Source organism: Salvia splendens, chromosome 20 (genome assembly GCF_004379255.2).
Source record: "Salvia splendens isolate huo1 chromosome 20, SspV2, whole genome shotgun sequence".
Lineage (NCBI taxonomy): Eukaryota > Viridiplantae > Streptophyta > Magnoliopsida > Lamiales > Lamiaceae > Salvia > Salvia splendens.
The window spans coordinates 4,610,719-4,632,589 of NC_056051.1; the positions used below are offsets into that span (position 1 = coordinate 4,610,719).

Below are 21,871 nucleotides of genomic sequence, written 5' to 3' on the forward strand. Positions count from 1 at the left end.
GCTGCTCAGAGGACCCCATCAAGCCGGCGAGAGCAGAGTGATAGTGAGTATGAGATTAATAAGGAATTTGAATAGGACAGTGATACGTCCATGGAGGATGAGGAGTACAAGGAGCAACAACTTCCAAACGATCATCTGGAGCTATTACATCCTCCTACAGAGAGGCTCCGATATAAGCATTGGTCGGTGACGCTCACAGATGACGTGGTGGAGGAGATGAAATTGTTTGACTCCAAGAAGCTCCAGGACGCCTACCGCACTAAGGACGACAAAAGCAAGCAGATCAAGTGTGGGAAGGTACTTCATCTCCCTTCTTTAGATGAATTGAAAACTCGCGAATCGTTTCTCGCCCTTTTGCATGCGTTGGGTTTTGAATGGCTATTAGAAAATGAGGTTTTAAACGTCCCGGTCAAATTGGCCAAAGAATTTTTCACGACTTTTCGATTCAAGGTCACTACTGATCTGGATGAAGAGTGTATCAGCTTCAAGTTGTTTGGAGGTGAGATTAGGATGAGTTTGATTGAATGGACTGTACGGCTAGGAATGTACAATTTGGAAGAGGCCATAGGGCCTGAGTGGAGAGATAGGGAGCGAGGGATTGCCCGTAGGCATGTGGAATTTGATCCCCAGACAGCCTGGGAAGAACTGACTCACCCCGGGGCAGGACAGTTCCAGTCCACTATCTCCCGTTCCATACATCTCAACGATCCTATTCTACGCCTGGTTAACCTTTTCTTGGATTTCAACCTTTTAGGACAGTCGAATTCTGCAGTACGGACAATAATGACGGAGTTGTACCTCTTGTGGTGTTCTAAGAAGGGCAGGAAGTTGCACTTAGGATTCTAGACCGCGTACCAGTGCCACCTCATCGCTACCCATCCCGCACGGAATCTTTCCCTTGGCCATTTCCTGGGAATTTTTGTAAGGAACAATATAATCATCTCGGAGGGAGAAGACTTATCCCCCCTGACGATGGTGGATGCCCCAGGTTTTTTTGATACCCCCATGTTCGTCCGAACGAACGCGGTATACATGAGGTAAGGCGTGCCACACTTCTATGCGATGGGAGAGGAGGCTTTACCCTCTGCTCGGGCAGAGGCAGCCCAGGGAGCACCGGCACACGAGCAGAGGCAAGAAAGAATGGAAAAGGCTGTGGACGAAATAGCGGAGGAAAACAGACAGATGAGATCAGAGATGACCCGGTTAGAGTCAGTAATGGAAGGGATCCTGAAGGAGTCTGCAGGACAGAGAAGGCAGAATCAGAGGCAAGAGGCTTTGGAGACGATAGTAACCAAGTAGGAGAGGAAAACAACCGGATGATAGCAGAAATGACTAGGATGGCGTCCGTGATAGACGAGATACTGATGGTGTTAGCACAAGGAAGACAAGAGGAAGATGTTGGACAGAGTGGCCATGGTGGCCGAAATGATGAACCGCAAATACCTGAGACAGAACAAGGAGAGGCCGAGGTGCCGGCGAATGCCGAGGAGCCGGCGGAGTTTGATGAGGACCAGACTGGAACCGAGAAGGGACAACCGGAAGAACCACCTGCACCACCTGCGCCGCGAAGGAGCAGGCGACACCGATAGACCACCACACCTTACTGACCAGTTAGTTTTCTTTTTAGGTTTTTTTTAGTTTTCCCTATTTTATTTGTGTGATGATTGATTAGGTAGTATAATTTGTGTTTGTGCGCAAACCCCAATCCATAACACTTAGCCTATTTAATAGTCTAAGTGTGAGGAGTAAAGGGTTTGTTTCTTTGGCGCATGTTTTCTGTTTTTTGTGCTTGTTTGTTGTTTTTCGTAAGCATGTTGGCTCACACTTAGCCCATTGAATGGTCTAAGTGTGAGAAATTTATGTATATATGTGCTTTGTAATTGTTGGTTTTTGCTTAGGTTTTAAACTCTCCCACTTAGCCTATTTTATAGTCTAAGTGTGAGAAGTTTTAGTTTTTAGCATGTCGTTGTGCTTGTTTTGTCTGTACGTCAACCATACTGGCCATTACCTTTTTCCACTTCACAGCCCATCTGAGGACAGCCATTGTGAAGTGGGAGGGGGATTGCACTGGCCAGTATGGCATGTGTACATATGTGTTTTTTGTGCTTGTGCTTGCGTAGTGTCTAGGTCTAGTTTTTATTTGATTGAGCTTAAAACTCAACTGTCTTGAGCTGACGGTGAAGGGAATTGAGGGAGATAAAACATGCTGGAAAACAGAAACCACCCCCTTTAGTACCTCCTAGCCAGGATAGATGACACGAGTATGAGGGAAAAGCCCATACTTAGAGCCAAACACAACAACCCTCTTTAAATGCGAGTAAAAGCCTAAAGTGGAACCACTTTCCACTAATTCAGAGAAAAAAGAGAGTGGCTGCCACAATTTGCCTAGGGTGAAGTGACCACAGGTAGCAAACACTGAAGGCAGTAGGACCCCCTTCACATATTAAAAAAAAACCCTCCTTTAGAACCCATTTTTCTTAACTCTTTATACCCAGTTATACACCCCTAGCCACTGGGATTGTGTGTGCAAGGCATAAGACGAGTAAAGCTCACTGGCCAGAAAGGTGTACAAGAAAGCAGAATCCAACTGGGCAAGAGTGATTGGAAGTTCAAGGAAGAAAAAAACCGGCTAGGGAGTCATCCCAGGTCCAAAGAAAAGAGAAGGAATAAGGGTGGCGAAGCCACAAAGAAAAGAAAATAAAAAGAAAAGAGAAGAATATGAAGAAAAATGGTCAGAAAAACTTGACCACAAAAAAGAAAGAAGGAATAAGGGTGGCGAAGCCACAAGAAGCTACTGACCAGTTGGAGACCCAAGCCAGAAGCGCCAGCCAAGAAAAGCAACTAACCTGAAGCCCAAGTGCACACAGTTCTCTCATTTCAATAAAGTAGAAGTTTTGAACCTAGAGCATTAGAAACATCCACCCCAAAACATTACAAACCAATAGCCCAGTTACAAGCCTTTAAGCCCTTCAGTAGCTGCACGTGAGATCCAAGTCCGAAGCAATTGTGGTTGAGCATATTGAGAGAATGCAGTCCTAACATTCCTGGTGAGGTATGAGTGACTGAGTGAACCTAGTGTTTTGGCCGAGAGGTGTGGGCGATCCTGACAAGCGGATATACTGACTGGGGAAGAAAGGGAGGGCGACGGAAGTTCAAGGCTGTCTAAGGCCGGATTGCACCTGATCCCGAGGGGAGGGATGGTTGAAAATATAGCTGTCTAAGGCCGGTGCATCATCCAACGCATCCACCATCTCGATGATACCGAGCCCTGGCTTCCCAGCTGCGTCATCAACTGTCCCATGGGTTTGGGACAACCCCTTTGGGGCGTCCACTGGTTCCACCTTTGGTGGTTCGGTTGGTTCCACTTTTAGTGGTTCCTTCGGATCCTTTAATGGATTGAGTGTTGGTGCCTTCGGGCTCAATACTAGTGTTGGATCTTTCGGGATCAACACGAATGTTGGGGTACTATGCCCAACACGAACTTGGGGGTACTATGCCCAACACGAACTTGGGGGGTTCTATGCCCAACCCAACTGTTGGCTCCTACGGGGCAACGAGATAGGCTCCTTCCATGGGGTCAATCCGGCACCAATGGCACCAAGAGTGATGCCACCCACCGAGAAGCCGCCAAAGTTTGGAAGTTCGGACTTCAAGAGGTGGCACCAAAAGATGTTGTTCTACTTGACAACATTGGGCGCCATGAACTTCCTCACAGAAGACGAGCCACCCGCGCCAAGTGACCAAGAGACGAACATCGAAGTCATGGCCCACTATGATTCATGGCGCAGAGAAGATTACCTTTGTAAAAACTTTATTCTAAATGCTTTAGATGATAGTTTGTACAATGTATACTCAGTTGTAAACACCTCTAGGCAAGTGTGGGAAAACCTAGAGAGAAAGTACCGCAGTGATAATGCGGGAAATAAGAAGTTTGTAATAGCTAAGTTCCTTGACTACAAAATGGTCGATACAAGACCAGTCATAGAACAAGTTCAAGTGTTCCAAATGATCATCCATGAACTTGTTGCCGAAGGAATGGCGTTGCCCGACAACTTTACAACGGGCACGACCATTGAGAAGCTTCCACCTAGCTGGAGGGACTTCAAAAGCTACCTCAAGCACAAGCGAAAGGAGATGACTTTTGAAGATTTGATCGTGAGGCTGCGCATTGACGCAGACGTGCAAAAAAACGATCAAAAGGCTAAGGGCTCATTTGATACAAAAGCCAACCTGTTGGAGCGGGGCGGTCCCTCCAACAAACGCCCTCGCCCAAATCGTCCAAGTGACAAAGGAAAGGGAAAGCAGCCTACAAAGAAGTTTGAAGGCGACTGCTACAAATGTGGCAAACCGGGCCACTTTGCCAAAGACTGCCGCAGCAAGAAGAAGAAGACGACAGCCCACGTCGTTGAGAAGGAGTTCAAAGACTGGGATGAAATTGACCTCATTGTTGTGGTCACTGAAGAGGTTAACCTTGTTGTTAACAAGGGTGGCTGGTACATCGACACCAGCGCTACTGCTCATGTCTGCTCAGATAGGAGCAAGTTTTCCTCCTACACTGCTGTTGAAGGGAGGAAGATCAACATGGGGAATCAAGCATCGTCCAAAGTCCTCGGCATTGGCAACGTGATTCTCATGATGACTGATAAGTCTCATTCTAGGCCTTGGTTACTGGTCAGTATGATATGCAAAATTGATTATATTTGCAAAAACAGTTGCTCAAAGTGTGCAGGTTGAGTTTTTTAGCCAGTAGGGAAGCATCGGAATGATTCAAGTGAAAAGGGCGTCAGAAAGATTTCATACTGACCAGTATACATGCTAAAATGGCTCGAGATGGAGAAGAAGGATAGTTGGGAAGATTAACCGCTAGCAAGGGGGCAAAAGGGGCATTTCACGCAGAGAGTCTACCCTAAAAATCAAGGGAGGCCTCCCTATAAAAGGAAGCCACTTGGAGAGAGAATCATCATCAATTAGTTAGTTAACTCCTACACTTAGTTAGCAATCTCTCTTCGGTAGATCACTCCTTCAGCATTATCCTTCGTGTTTCTCGTTCCTCGCCACTGCCATGGTCACTTGAAGATCATCAGAAGTTCCCGGAGTTCCAGACGTTCTCGATCCAGTCAGCAAGATCGTAGTTAGAAGTTCCATCGCCCGGCGTGGCAAAACACTTTTTATTTCGCTTTCGTAGTTTAAATTGCTTGTTTTCCTTTACGCTGGATCTTTGTTACTTTTGAATTTCGCTGCTTTGAAGTACTTTGATTGAAGATCCGAACATGTTTTATGCTGTTAAGTTGTTTTGTGTTCAGTTTACTTCGCTGATTTCTTTTCCTTCTGCCTAGTTAGCTTAGATCTAGTGTTTCTGGTTGTTTTGAGTATCGAATCGTGAGTTTCCAGTTTCGTAGTTTATCTTTTCGAAGCTAGCATAGTCTGTTTACTGTTTTATTGCATAGAGGTTTGTTTAATGTAAGGTGTTGTTATGTGTTTCCTATCTTCTTTCATGTTGATCAGTAGGCGGAGTTTCAGTTTCGGTGTTTGATTTTAGATTTGGAATCTTTGGTTGTAGATCTGAGTTATGAATTGTTAATCTGTGTTTTAATGGTGCTGAATCTGTTTTGTTTATCTGATCTGAGTTTGTGTTTGTTGAAGAAGATGATGTCCATATCAAATGTTGGGGACCACTTTGCTTTTTAAATGTTTCTTTTTGCTTTTTGTCCTTCGCCTTTAATTGTACCTTGAAGACCTGTCAGCCTAGTCACCACAACTACCACTGCCTTCTGATATTCCGTTTAGCCCAAAATAGAAACCCAATACTTTTCGAATATTTTCTTTTCACCATGTCCACGTACACCGTTGCATATCAGAATCCTCTCACACCTTCTAGCCAGTAGGATACCACCTTCAATTTCTTGCCTAGGTAGAGACTCAACCCAAGCGTGGTAGCTAACCAAACCCTCCAGAATATCACCACAATTCCCAAAACGCATTCATCTCTGTGGGATTCGACCCTTACATCCACTATACTAGTCAGTAGAAATGGGTTGAGGAATTATTGATACCAGGTTCAGGTTTAGCTGGGGGACTGTTTTATCCTGATCAGTAGGATACACCTTTGCTTGAACGACACCTACGCGAACCTGCTCTTTCAATGACGTCTGGCATCACTATCACTTTGAAGGATGTGCTGCATGTCCCGGACATCCGCAAGAAGCTAGTGTCAGAATCAATACTAGTTAATAAGGGGTTTAAACTTGTATTTGAGTCTGATAGGTTTGCTTTGTATAAGTTTGGAAAATCCCTCGGAAAAGGTTATGTAACCGATGGGCTTTTCAAGCTTAGTGTGGCAACTCGCAGTGTTGCAAAGCCATTGGCTAATAATAATAAAACATCTACTTCATCTTATTTGACTGAGTCTTCAAATTTGTGGCATTGTAGATTGGGACATGTGAATTCAAAAGCCATTAAAAGATTATTGAATTTAGATTTACTAAAGGCTAATGAAGTGGATACCCAAGATAAATGTGAAATTTGTCTTGAAGCAAAAATGACTAAGTTGTCGTTTCACTCGGTTGAACGAAGCACAAAACCCCTTGAATTAATTCACACGGATGTATGTGATTTGAAGATGGTGCAAACTATAGGTGGTAAAAAGTACTTTATCACTTTCATAGATGATTGCACAAGGTATTGCTACATTTATCTTTTAAGAAGTAAAGATGAAGCAATAGAAGCGTTCAAAAATTATAAGAACGAAGTTGAGAATCAACTTGGTCGTAAAATCAAAACGATTCGAAGCGATAGAGTAGGCGAATATGTAGCCCTGTTTGAGGAATTATGCAACGCAAGTGGTATAATCCATCAAACGACTGCACCATATTCACCACAATCTAATGACGTTGAAGAACGCAAAAATCGAACTGTAAAAGAGATGATGAATGCACTGCTTCTAACTTCAGGATTACCACATAGCGTGTGGGGGGAAGCTGTTTTGACAGCCAACTATATCTTGAATAAAATCCCTCTCAAAGAAAAAGATGTTACTCCTTATGAGTGTGGAAGGGAAGGAAGTCATCCTACAAATACCTCAAAGTGTGGGGTTGTTTGGCAAAGGTGATGGTTCCTCCGCCCAAAGAAGTTACAATTGGACCTAAAACAGTTGATTGTATCTTCATTGGATATTCACTTAAGAGTAGTGCATATCGATTTATTGTTTACAAGTCTGAAATATCGACTATTACAGCAGGAACAACAATTGAGTCGAGGAATGTTGTATTTCCCGAAAATACATGTCCTTGCAAAGACAAGGAAAAAGTCTCAACTAATTCTGAGACAAGAATTGAAGAAGAGACTACTAGTTCTAAACCAGTGGAAGAAGAAGCCACTAGTTCTAAATCAGCGGATGAGGAACCTGAATCGCGCAAGCGTGCAAGGCCCGATCCAAAGGATACAACACTAAGGCGTGGTATTAGGGTCAGAACACCAAAAACATTTGGTCCTGACTACATTGCTTTTATGTTAGATGAAGAACCGACATCTATAAAAGTAGCCTTCGATGGCCCAGACGGGTTACATTGGAGAGAAGCTATTCAAAGCAAAATTGATTCAATTTTACTAAACCACACTTGGGTGTTGGTAGATCTACCTGAAGTTGCGAAACCTCTAGATTGCAAATGGGCACTTAAAAGGAAATATAAGCCCGATTAGTAGTAAAGGGTAGTTTTAAATAAAAGGAAGGACATGACTTCTTCGATACCTATTCACCTGTAACAAGGATTACATCTATCCGAGTGCTTCTCGCTATTGCTGCATTGCACAATCTTGAGATTCATCAAATGGATGTAAAGACCGCGTTTCTAAATGGTGAACTAGAGGATGAAATCTATATGGAACAACCCGAAGGGTTTGTAGTACCTGGACAAGAGAAAAAGGTATGCAAGCTCGTAAAGTCTCTATATGGATTGAAACAAGCGTCATTGCAATGGCACTTGAAGTTTAATAATGTGATGTTATCAAATGGGTTTAAAATCAACGAGTGCGACAAATGTGTCTACATCAAGAGCACTAATAACGGTCATGTTATAGTGTGTCTATACGTTGATGATATGTTAATCTTGGGTAGCAACACTCAAGTAATTAACGATACAAATGCCATGTTAAAGAGAAACTTTGACATGAAAGACATGGGTCTAGCCGATGTAATTCTTGGAATGAAGATTCTAAGAACGTCTGATGGAATCATCTTAACACAATCGCATTATGTTGAGAAGATATTGAACAAATTCGACGTTCACTTGAGCAAAAACAAAGGCGAGCCCGTTGCACAAGAAGAGTATGCACGGGTCATCGGATGCATTATGTACTTGACTAATTGCACTCGACCTGACATTGCTTGTGCCGTGAACAAGTTGAGTCGTTACACGAGCAATCCAAGCAAAGAGCATTGGAGAGCTCTTGTGAGGGTTTTGAGATATTTAAAACATACTCAAAATCATGGGCTACACTTCTCGAGAAACCCCCTGGTACTTGAAGGGTACTGTGATGCAAATTGGATATCCGATAATAGAGACTCACTTTCAACAAGTGGATACGTCTTTACTATTGGGGGTGGTGATGTATCGTGGAAATCCATAAAACAGACATGTATAGCCCGATCAACAATGGAATCGGAGGTCATTGCCGTAGATAAGGCTGGTGAGGAAGCCGAGTGGCTTAAGAACTTCCTTGAAGATATTCCATGTTGGTCTAAGCCAGTACCACCAGTGCTGATCCACTGCGATAGCCAAGCAGCTATTGGAAGGGCAAACAATGGCTTCTATAATGGTAAGTCTCGACATATACGTCGACGACATAACACCGTGAGACATTTGATCACAACAAGGGTGATTACAATTGACTATGTGAAGTCAATAGATAATCTAGCGGATCCCCTAACCAAAGGGTTAAACCGTGATCAAATGAATAAGTTGCTAGAGGGAATGGGTTTGAAATCCACAAACCAAAGAATTATCATAGTGGTAACCCAACCATGATGACTGGAGATCCCAAGAACTTGGTTCAAAGGGACAACTAAGCTATGAGAGTTCATGAGAAACACTCAACTATATCTATTCCCTAGAGAGCAATAGAGTGTTGGAGAACTTGCCTAGTGGTAAAGGCTAAGTCTATGACTTTTAATGGTTCTTAAGGATCTCAAAGAGATGGAGTTCTCAAGGAGACCAAGTATGGCAAGGTACTTGACTAAGAATCACCTATGTAAGTGCGAAGTGTGGTCGCTTCATAAAAACGCACTTATGAATCCAATGTGGTGTCCAAGACCGCAATGGACACAAAACGTGAGAACGGATGAGGTTGAGGTGTTTAAGCGTTAACACCATTGTCTCGGTGCACACCGTGGGGGATTAGTTCAAAGCATCGCGCTACTAAGCCGCCTGTGTATCCTTATTCTTATGCATTTGGCTATTTCCACTCATGTGGGGGATTGTAGAAATCATGGTGTACAATATGCCCGGTCAATGGATTTTGACCAAATAATAAAAATGACGAGACATTTAATTTTGTGAAATTAAATGATATAGCGTCGATCTACATTTTACGTAGATAAATGTAGTATATTCACTTTCTCAAATCCGATTTCCGGTGAGTGAGAAATAGTGGATTAAAGTTGGGCATAATTAGCTTTAATTAAAGCTTGGAGTTTGAGCTTAAGGAATAATTAACTAGTGTTAATTATTCCACATTGGAGAAGTGACACATCTTTTAATGTGTTTAAATTAAGTGACTTTATGTTACTTAATAATTATAGTGGACCAAGATGGGTGAAAGAGCCCACACGCGCGCGCCGCCGCCGCAGCCAGCCTGAGCCCGTGCTCGTGGTCGCGGGCCTTGAGCTCGGGCCCGATCCCGATCTCGATCTCGATATTGATCTTGATCTTGGACCTGGACTTGGATCTTGGCAATTGGTCTTTGGGCTTGGTGCTTGGCCCAAACTTAATCTTTTTAGACCACCGCTGAGTCAGCAATCCAAGTGGCTTGACACCTCGTCAAGCGTGGCACAGTCAGAGCTGCCACGTGAGAAATCCACACGCTCCACACGCGAAAGGCACACTCCTGCCACACGCTTGTAACCACCGACGGTTGCGAATCTGCCATGATGAGCCTTCATGGCTTGACCCTGCATGGTGGCTTGGCCTATAAATAGGCTAGCCATTTCACACACTGCAAATCACAAGCATACTTCCTCTCTCTGCATAGTTTTCGAAGCTCTGCCCTCTTCCTCTTCCAGTTCGTCGGAGCTCGTTCCAACTGCGGTGTTGCAACGAATGAGACGTAGCCGTTTTATCTTTGGGGACGACACGCCAAAACCGAGAACACTACCGGGGCGTATCTCGTCTTGCGGAAAGATGCCTTCCTCGACTTGGCTAAGTTTATCTTTATAGTTTCGAATTTCCATTGTAATTTTCGTTTCTGTTTTTCTTTTCTCTTTTCTCGGGTTGTATTACACCCGGTTAGTGTTTCCAACAAAATGTTCATATCATATTAGACTATGAATTTAATTGAAACCACATCCAAAATCTTCATATCTCATATACTGAGTGACTTAATTCACAGCACATATAAATGCAATAATATTAATGAAATGATGAAGCTTGCACTTGTTAATATCAATTTGAAATTAGTTCACAGCACATATAATTGCAATAATATTGAACGATTTGATAGATTTATGTTCGTGCATGTTTTGACATAAAAACAATAGTTGAAAGACTTGAGTTGACAACGACTCAGTCTGTTAAGGACCTAAATCCCTAACGATCCGATAAAACGGACAATAACAAGATAAAGATAATCCGGCGCCCGTGAGGGTCGGCGGAGATATGGATCTGGGCGGCTGTGCACGGGTTCCAACCCGTCGGGCAACGACTACAGATCAGATATACGTTCCTGTTGTGCGCGGAGACCTTCCGTCGGGCAACAGGTATCGTAGGGAATTATGGATTGAAAGCATAATGCGAGGCATTTGGCCAAAATAATATATTCATTGATTCATTGTTGAATGATTAAATATGATAACAAGCTCTCCTATTTATAATACTAGAATACTACCCTAACTTATTGAATAAGAAAACTAAGATATGGAAAAGATATGGTGAAATAAAAGATAACTAAATAATTGTGATTTCCTAAGATTCTCCCACGCAAACCCCTATTTCCCGATCTCTGCCGACGCACATCCTCATAATCCCAACCATCGTCGTCGTTGAAACCGGAAGGAGGTTCGGTCTCAAGATTCTCGAAGCGGCGATCTGTGTCGTCTCTCCAAGCATCGAATTTGTCCAATCTGTCCAAAACGCGATCTAGTTTACTGGAAACGGGTTCATAATCCGACTATCCTTGCGATGCATGGTGGGGTGGTGGTTCCCAACACGAAGGCTGCCTTGACTATGGTGGGTCATAACGTTGGAAACTCGGTAGTGGTCGGGTACCGGGAGGATCCCAACAGATGGGACGGCGCGTCTGGATAGACCCCATTTGGTGAGGTGGCGGAGGACCGTAGGGTTCACGCCTGTACCTGGGCGGCGGCTGATCATGGGGCGGAATACCCGGTGGATCGCGGCTGCCCAGAGGGTCCCAGCAGGTTGCACGTCGTGGTCGGACCGGCTGGTAAGGATGTAACTGCTGCGCGACCTGAGGAGGGTCGTATTGACGACGGTGATAGTCGTATGACATGTTGACGGACTGAGGCGTGGCTGTGGTGGATGATGATCGGTTGACTTCGACGCGGCATGCGGGAATCCTTCCCGTCGGGCGTTGCAGAAGTAGAGTTGTCCGGCGGCTAGAGCTCGGCGGACAGGCCGGACTCGACACCCAAAGCAGTTGCTGTGCGCGGACTATTTTCCGTCGGGCAGCGGTGTAGCTTCGGCTCGAGATGGTGGGAGGGTGAGATCACGATGAAAGCACCAGTTGTTAAGGACCTAAATCCCTAACGATCCGATAAAACGGACAATAACAAGATAAAGATAATCCGGCGCCCGTGAGGGTCGGAGAAGATATGGATCTGGGCGGCTGTGCGCGGGTTCCAACCCGTCGGGCAACGACTACAGATCAGATATACGTTCCGGTTGTGCGCGGAGACCTTCCGTCGGGCAACAGGTAGCGTAGGGAATTATGGATTGAAAGCATAATGCGAGGCATTTGGCCAAAATAATATATTCATTGATTCATTGTTGAATGATTAAATATGATAACAAGCTCTCCTATTTATAATACTAGAATACTACCCTAATTTATTGAATAAGAAAACTAAGATATGGAAAAGATATGGTGAAATAAAAGATAACTAAATAATTGTGATTTCCTAAGATATGGGATCGTATCACAGTCTCATTTGCCCTGTTGATCACGTAATGTCATATGTAGACAGAAATTGTTTTTCCAAAATTTTGTCATTACATTTAAATTTCTTCTAACTATCCTAAATCATGATGTATAGATATAGTGACACTGACACAGAAGTATTGATCGTATAATTCTAATAGAAAATATTGTAATGGGTAGTAAAACTTTAGATGAATTTTGTAGCTATAAGCAATCAGTGTTTATTAGACGTTAATGCATATATATCAAAATGTTCATATCAAATATATCAAAATGTCCGTATCATATTAGACTATGAATTTAATTGAAACCACATCCAAAATCTTCATATCTCGTATACTCCATTATTTTGCATTATTTTAAACAAAAAATTAAAGTGTGGCAAGTTGAGTTGACACGACGACCATCGCTTGCCCCATTGAATACTCAACACATACATAGACATCGTCTTCATTTGTTTCTTAACATGTTCTTAATTTTGTTAGTACTCATAAATTTCCACATTACAATGTCGCTTTGTAGCTACAGAAAGTGACATACAAGTATCCTTCTCATCCTCATATATACGTTTACAAGAATCCCATTAATAAATTCCACATGCATATTTTGGGTTACATATATTTCATTGACGAAGACTCAAATAAATTTTAAAAATCATACTCCTTTTATATCATGTTGGTTTCTGGGATTACAAGATAACAAAACCGGGCGTAATACAACCCAAAAGAAGGAATACAAAAAAGAACTGAAGTTACAATGAAAATGAAACAACTAAACCAGTATGCTATGACAGCCGAGTCGAGGAGGCCTCTTCCCGCAAGACGAGATACGCCCCGGTAGTGCTCTCGGTTTGGCGTGTCGTCCCCAAAGGTAAAACGGCTACGTCTCTTCTGATGCAGCACCGCAATCAGCAGAGCTCCGGCGAACGGGATGGAGGAGAGGGCAGAGCTTCGACAGAAAGACAATGCAGGGAGAGGGAGAGAGCTTATGCAGAGAATGCTTGTAGGTGTGTGTCCTAATGCAGTGGTATGGCTAGCCTATTTATAGGCCAACCACCATGCAGGGTCAACCAGCCATTGAAGGCTCATCATGGCAAAAACGTAACCGACGTCGGTTACAGGCGTGTGGCTGTAATGTGCCACCCGTGTGTGGAGCGTGTGGATTTCTCACGTGGCAACCGTGACTGTGCCTCGCTTGACGACGTGTCAAGCCATCCAACTCGGCGGTGGTCCAAAAAGAATAGTTTGGGCCAAGCACCAAGCCCAAAGACCAATTGCCAAGATCCAAGTCCAAGTCCAAGTCCAAGTCCGAGATCGAGATCGCGATCGGGCCCGAGGCCCGCGGCCCGCGGCCCGCGCCCGCGAGCACGGGCTCGGGCTCGGGCGGGCGGGCGGCGGCGGCGGCGCGCGCGTGTGCGCGCGTGTGGGCTCTTTCACCCATCTTGGTCCACTATAATTATTAAGTAACATAAAGTCACTTAATTTATACACATTAAAGATGTGTTAATCCTCCAATGTGGGATAATTAACACTAGTTAATTATTCCCTAAGCTCCATCTCCAAGCTTTAATTAAAAGCTAATTATGCCCAACTTTAATCCACTATTTCTCACTCACCGGAAATCGGATTTGAGAAAGTGAATATACTACATTTACCTACGTAAAATGTAGATCGACGCTATGTCATTTAATTTCACAAAATTAAATGTCTCGTCACATTTATTATTTGGTCAAAATCCATTGACCGGGCATATTTAATCCATGATTTTTTACATATCAAATGATAACTATATTGAGTCTGTTATAAAGAACACCGTCTACCAAACAAAACTAAACAGAAAAGTAATGGAGAATTTTATTTTGTCATTTGCCGTTTCAGTCTTGTTATTACATAGCTTTGCCTTCTCCTTGAATTCTATCTCCACTGATAAGCATGCACTTATTTCCTTCAAAAACTCCATCACTTCCGACCCTTATGCTATCTTGAGCACCAATTGGTCCCAAAACAATACATCAGTCTGTAATTGGATTGGTGTGTCGTGCGGCCTCAAACACCGCCGTGTCACAGCTCTTAATCTCTCTGGCTACGGCCTTGTTGGAACTGTTGCTCCACATCTTGGAAACCTTACGTTTCTCAGATATTTGGACATCAGTTTCAACAGTTTCACGGGAAAAATCCCAAGTGAAATTGGAAGTTTGAGTAGACTTAAAGAGCTGTACTTAGGCTTGAACGATTTCAGAGGTAAACGCATCTCTCTTTAACTACCTCTACATTTGATTTCTATATTACTATTCCATAATTTGAAATGGATAAACGATTTGAAAGTAATTATATTGTCTATTCTGTATACCACCTTCATCCTTAAAAATTAATCATATTTTTCCATTTTACCATTTTAGTATCTCTCTAGTTAAGTGAGTTTCATTTATTAATAATATATTTTTTTTATAATTATCTTACTTTATCAATTTTACATTAAAATTAAATGCGTCCAGATATCAATTTTAGATGCATTTCCAACATGCAAAGCAAAAACATCAATAGAAAATGAAATTAGGCCGTCGGACGACAAAATTGTCAATTTATTGTTTGAGTAAATTTTATTTTACTTTTGTCATTTTATTTTTTTCCTTTTAAATTCCTAGGGTATTTAGATTGGATAGAGAATGTTGGTTTTATTATTTTGCTGTCAATTTGATAATATTACTAAATTTTATTTTTAAGAAATTAGGATTTCTTTGATTTTTCTGTAATTATTTTCCTATAAATTCGGAAGTCGAAACTGTGCTATAGTTGGGTTTAGAAATAATTTTTACCCGGCTACTATGATTGAAAAGATGATTTAGATGAAATAAATGTGTATCTAACTAAATCAGTTTTTTTATCAAACATATGCTAAGCACATAAACGCCTATTCAAACTAAACTTACTCAAAAGCATAATGGGAAATGAAGATGAAGCCAAGGGTTTCCTAATTGTTTAGCAAAAATATTTTTTCAGGAATGATCCCTGAAGAAATAGGGAATCTTTCACAGTTAGAGGTGTTAAGCATCCCAGACTCCCCTCTTACCGGAAATATTCCATCTTCGGTGTTCAACATATTTTCATTGAAATTCATGGACCTCTCTAACCACAGTTTATCTGGAAATATCCCAAGTGATATATGCGACCGTCTTCCAAATATTGAAGTACTTACTCTTTGGACCAATCAACTTTCTGGAGAAATTCCACCAAACATATGGAAATGAACCCACCTTCAAGTCTTGGAATTATCTGTTAATCATTTCAGTGGAAAAATTCCAAGTGAAATTGGAAGTTTGAGTATGCTTAGAGTGTTGTGGATTGGCTCTAATGATTTCATAGGTATTATGCACATGCCTCTCTTTCTAACGATTTTTACATCGTTTCTATAAAAAATCACTCAACTAACAAATGAGACATCAGGCCATATTTTACTAGCTTATTACACTCCCATCTTGTTATAAAACTAAAATATATACAATTGATCAGGCTCATATTCCACTAAGTATTTTCTTCTTTTACTTTACATTTATTAAAACTTGTGTCAAGTCAACTATGGACTCCTTTTTCGGGACAGAGGCAGTATTTCTTTTTTACAAAACTGTTAGTCATTTTGTTACCAGCTAGTATGATTTACATGATGCATGGTTTTGAAAAAATAAATAATTATATGATGAAACCAGGTTGTTGTATCAAACAAGGATCATACCCAAACGGTTGTGTTAAAAGGCATCCTCTCATGTTATCTTCCTACTTCCAAAAATGCAGTGATCCCTGAAGAAATAGGGAATCTTTCACGGCTCGAGACATTAAGTATCCCAGACTCCTCTCTAACCGGATATATTCCATCTTCAGTGTTCAACATTTCTTCATTGAAATTCATCGACCTCTCTAACAACAGTTTGTCTGGAAACATTCCACCAAATATATGGAAATGCACACATCTTGAGATCTTGGCATTATCCGACAACAATCTCAGTGGTAACATCCCGTTCAAATATAGTACCAGTATCTTATTTTACAGCTTTCATATCGAAATTGCATCTAAGTCTTGCGATGATCAATGGTAGACTTTCTTTAAATATCACAATTTCAGGAGGAATTCCAGCCGAGATAGGGAAACTTAAACAACTAGATCTATTAGACCTTGCAAACGCCTCTTTAACCGGAAATATCCCAACCTCCATATTCAACATGTCTTCTTTGAACACGTGGATTCTCTATATGGTCACTGTGCTTTCATATATAGTTTAATTTGCAAAGTAAAATTCTGATTTGTTTCTTACAACAATAAATTCTAGTAATTCAAATATCAGGCTCCCAAGTGATCTGAGCAAGAGCAAAATGCTAATAATAAAAAAATAATTATTGTATTCTAGTACTCCCTCCGTTTTTTAAAAATAGCAACTCTTTCCATTTTAGTACGTTCTTTAAAAATAGCAACTTTCAAACTTTCTATTTTAGGAAATCTTTACATCCCTATACATCAATTTATTTACCACTTATACTACTACAATTAACAACTTAAAGTGGGCCCCATAATCCACTAACATTAATTCCATTACTCTTTTCTCTCCATCTCTCCTACTTTACCAATTTTTTTTCTCCATCTTACTTTATCAAATTGTGCATTAAAACCCGTGTCATTTCAAATATTCCTATTTTTAAAAAAACAGAGGGAGTATTCGTTATAATATATTTTTTAGTTGATATTTTCTATGGTGACATTTAAACATCATAAAAAATTCCATCCATTATACAGTATTGAAAATATTAGTTATTTCGAACTATCGATGTCACGAATATTGAAAAAATCCTATAAATATTAACGATAATTTGGGTCCCCAATTTTAAAATTTCTGGCTTCACCACTGTTAATAGGTACGTCATCAATTTTTTTTCTTTTATCATACGATTTCTGCATATTGTTTAAAGAAAGTTCGACATGTATGTTTTCTATAGTAAGTTATATTTATATATACATTTAGCTTATCACCAACTTTCTTTTCACCATTATTCACTTTTAACATTTTCTTTTGATAACATGAAAAATTACAGAAAGTAGCTGCATTGTTAAGTCTTCCATATTCAACCTTAAAGAAAGTAGCTGCATTGTTAAGTCTTCCACATTCAACCTTAAAGAATAAAATCTTTCACTCAATGAGTTTTCATTTTTCAGGCACTCTTCCTTCAAATATGGGGATTTCACTTCTCAATCTTGAATTACTTTATTTGTATTCTAACAGACTCAATGGTCCAATTCCAAGCACCGTCAACAATGCTTCTAAACTTATGGAGTTGGACTTGAGCTGTAACTCCTTCATTGGCTCCATACCAGACCTTGGTAATTTGAAACAGCTTCAGATGCTAATGCTCGATCATAATCATTTGAGCGGAGAGGAATCTTCAACTCAGGAGTTGACATTTCTCTCTTCTTTGACTAAATGTCGAAATTTGAAGTACTTGGTGGTATCAGACAATTCACTGAATGGTATCCTATCTGCTTCTATTGGGAACTTTTCCTCTTCTCTCCGAAGTATTTGGCTACAAAACAGCCACATCGTGGGTGCCATTCCTTCTCAAATTGGAAATTTAAGTAGTGTGTTGTTAATTGGACTGGGAGGTAATCAGCTGCGTGGACCCATTCCACCATCAATTGGGAATATGAAGAAACTCCAAAGAATGTATCTTGACGGGAATAAGTTTGAAGGGCCTATCTCTAACGACGTTTGCCGAATGAATATTTTGGGGGAGTTGTACCTTCACGAAAACATGCTTGCGGGTTCAATACCAAAGTGTTTAGGTGAAGTTCAATCCTTGAGAATCATCAACTTAGGCTACAACCTGTTGAATTCCACCATCCCTCCCAACTTCTGGAATCTTACCGACCTCGTGAAATTGAGTTTGTCCTCAAATCATTTGATTGGTCAATTGTCATCTCTACTTGGAAATTTGAAGTCAATCTCCTATCTAGACTTATCCTCTAATCAATTTTCAGGTAATATCCCCAGCTCAATTGGTGGATGCGAGTCATTAGAATCTCTCTACTTATCAACTAATTTGTTGGACGGATCTATTCCCCAATCCTTAGCAAATGTTAGAAATTTGAATTCATTGGATTTATCTTACAATAACCTTTCTGGATCTATCCCCAAGTCATTAGAAGACCTTCGTTTTCTCGAGTATTTCAATCTGTCCAACAACAAATTGGTTGGGGAAATTCCAGATAGGGGTTGTTTTGGTAACTTGAGTGATCAATCTTTTTCCAACAACCTTGCCCTTTGTGGTCCAATAAGATTTAAAGTTCCACCATGCACAATAAATCATCATAGATCAAAAAGCTTGATGAAATTTATAGTGCCTTCTGTGATTTTAGCTATGACTATGGTGATTGTCATCCTTGTGTTTATAAATAAATTTAAACCGAGGAAATCAACACTACTTCCCACTGCTATTTTACCGGTGACGGAATATAGAAGAGTTTCTTACATAGAACTAGAGCGGGGAACTAGTGGTTTTAGTGAGAGCAACCTTCTAGGAAAAGGAAGCTTTGGTTCGGTATTTGAAGCAACACTTTCTAATGGGTTGAAAGTTGCAGTAAAAGTTTTTAACTTGCAACTACAAGGAGCAGAAAGGAGCTTCTATACTGAAACTGAGATACTTGGGAGCATTCGACACAGAAATATAGTTCGTGTTATTGGATGTTGCAGTAGCCCAGAGTTTAAAGCTTTGGTTCTCACATATATGCCGAATGGGAGCTTGGATAAATGGTTATATTCCAGTATGCATTGTCTAGATCTTATCCAGAGACTGAAGATAGCAATAGATGTTGCAGCAGCCTTGGAATATCTTCACCATGGCCATACATGCCCAGTTGTCCATCGTGATGTAAAGCCAAGTAATGTTTTGCTTGATGAAGACTTGGTCGCTCATCTTGGTGATTTTGGTATTGGCAAACTTTTTGACGATGGAGAAGTTGTCGTTCAAACACAAACATTGGCAACTATCGGCAATGCAGCACCAGGTGATGCATAATTCTAAACTTTTCATCTTCAATGATATTACAGTTTTTTCTTTATAAAAATAGCAATGTTTAATCGAATGCTTATGATGCATGTTGCATGGATAGAGTTGGGAATGGAAGGGAGAGTGTCCACACAAGGAGATGTGTACAGTTTCGGGATAATGTTGCTCGAGCTGTTTACAGGGAAGAAGCCAACAGATGATATGTTTGATGGGGAAATGAGGTTGAAAGAGTGGGTAAGTGAATCATTACAAGAAAACTCAGTTCCTATTGCACCCGTTTTCCTATCTAGCGAAGATCGGGATTTATGTGCAAAGGAGCAATGCGTGTTGTCAATTTTTGAGTTGGCAATGAAATGTTTAGCCACTACACCTCATGAGAGAATCAACATGATTGAAGCAGCGAACACTCTCCAAAGGATCTATGCAACAAGGGTAATGTTGAATTATTAAACTCAATTACTTCATAATTAAGAAATATTAAGTTTATTAAAGTATTGGAAGCTTGGTGAACATTGTGGAGAAATCAAGAAAGGATAAATTCAAGTTGATTAACATGAAGGGCTGGAGTTCTCGAGAAGATTACAGTTGGCATGCATTTGGGAATATTAAATTAATTAAGGAGCTTACTAGAATTAACTAGATGTACTATGTCGGCTTAGATGACCGACTTTAACTTCTATAAATAGGTGTTTAGTTAGTAATTGTAATATCAATCAAAAATTAGAATTGTGAGTTAGAATTAGAGGAAGAGCCGTAGCTCAAGTTAGGAAGAAAGAAAGATTTGTAGTGCTGTAGCACTTTTAGTTTGAGTGTTTTTTGTAATCCTTTTTGTGAGAAGTCTATCAATACTTATCCTCCATATTTTATACTTGTTGAGTGTTCCTATATTTTGTGTGTCAAATATCCAACAAATCTGGTATCTAGAGCCACTCGATCCTACCTATGGCGGCAACGTTGAATATGGTTCAATCCCAGATTCCCAAATTAGAGAAACACAATTATGGGAATTGGAGTATTCAGATGCGAGTCTTGTTGCAATCACAAGAGTTGTGGGATATTGTTCAAGACGGCTACACCGAACCTGCCTCCCAAGAAGCTGAAGATGCCCTGACGAACAACCAGAAGAACGCCCTCAGAGATGCAAAGAAACGAGACAAGAAGGCGTTGTTCAATATCTATCAAGGTATTGATGAATCCACGTTCGAGAAAGTAAGTGCAGCCACCACGTCAAAACAAGCCTGGGAGATTCTGAAGAATTCTTTCACCGGCGTTGATAAGGCGATACGAGTTCGACTGCAGATCCTACGTGGCGAGTTCGAAAGTTTGGCCATGTCTGAAACGGAGAGCATTTCAGACTATTTCACAAAAACATTAGTTATTGTGAATCAAATGAAAAGGCAAGGAGAAATAGTTGAAGATGTTCGTGTCATTGAGAAAATTCTTCGTTCCTTGACGTCAAAATTTGAGCACGTCGTTGCGGCTATCGAAGAATCAAAAGATCTCAGCACTATGTCTATCGACCAGCTGCAGAGTAGCTTGGAAGTTCACGAACAACGTATGAAGAAAAAGGCGACTACATCACTTGAGCATATGCTACAAGCAAAGATGTCGATACAAGAAGACAAGAAGTTTGAGCTTGGGATATCACGTGGCGGATACAACCGAGGTCGAGGCTATCGTGGCCGAGGAGGACGCAACCAGAATTACCAAAATCAAGGAGGACGAGGCCAAAATTATCAAAACGAGGGAGGACGTCAAAATTCTACCTATCGAGGCAGAGGTCGAAATTTTTATGGACAACGAGGACGAGGAAGAGGGCAATACAGAGGCGGTTATTCTCAAACCTATAATCAACCAAGGTTTGATAAAGCAAATGTGGAGTGCTATACTTGTCACAAATTCGGGCATTACAGCTATGAATGTCCAACAGCCGGAAATACCAGGTCCAACCAACAAGTCCATTATGCAGATGGTGGAGACAATAATGAGCAGGTAATTTCAACCTCTCTTTTTACTCATAAAGGACTTGAGGGTGATCAGTGCAGCACGTGGTACTTGGATACTGGAGCAAGTTACCACATGTGCGGGAACAAGGAACTCTTCGTGGAGCTGAATGAGACATCTTATGGGGATGTTACTTTTGGAGATTCCTCAAAAGTTGCGGTGCAAGGAAAAGGTAATATCTTGATTAAGTTGAAGAATGGAAATCATGGTTTTATATACGACGTCTATTATGTGCCTGCCATGAAGAACAATATTTTGAGTCTTGGTCAATTGCTGGAGAAAGGTTTTGATGTGAGTATCAAGAATTCTTATCTGTCTATCAATGATGCTCGAGGTAATTTGGTTGCCTCTGTGAAGATGTCCAAAAATAGATTATTTGCATTTAACATGAAACATGATATGTTGAAGTGCATGAATGCAATTGTTAACGATGAATCGTGGCTATGGCATTT

At 41.0% G+C, this 21,871-nt stretch overlaps 1 protein-coding gene across 1 annotated transcript; it reads left to right on the top strand.

Annotated features, from left to right (window-relative positions):
- The first annotated feature begins 3,591 nt into the window (after positions 1 to 3,591).
- On the top strand, positions 3,592 to 20,290 carry LOC121781324 (putative receptor-like protein kinase At3g47110). Its single transcript, XM_042179070.1, has 6 exons — positions 3,592 to 3,802; positions 3,857 to 4,179; positions 14,177 to 14,609; positions 16,158 to 16,370; positions 17,569 to 19,413; positions 19,519 to 20,290. The coding sequence occupies exons 1-6, from the start codon at positions 3,592 to 3,594 to the stop codon at positions 19,863 to 19,865; spliced, it is 3,372 nt and encodes a 1,123-aa protein (XP_042035004.1). The 3' UTR covers positions 19,866 to 20,290.
- Positions 20,291 to 21,871: the final 1,581 nt, after the last annotated feature.

Bases quoted from the DNA above. Each gene is read 5' to 3' on its own strand.
- LOC121781324 (XM_042179070.1), top strand. From the start codon at position 3,592: ATGGCACCAAGAGTGATGCCACCCACCGAGAAGCCGCCAAAGTTTGGA. The intron at 14,610-16,157 runs GTAAACGCATCT...CCAAAAATGCAG, and splicing joins AGGCTTGAACGATTTCAGAG to TGATCCCTGAAGAAATAGGG. The intron at 16,371-17,568 runs GTAACATCCCGT...TTCATTTTTCAG, and splicing joins ATCCGACAACAATCTCAGTG to GCACTCTTCCTTCAAATATG.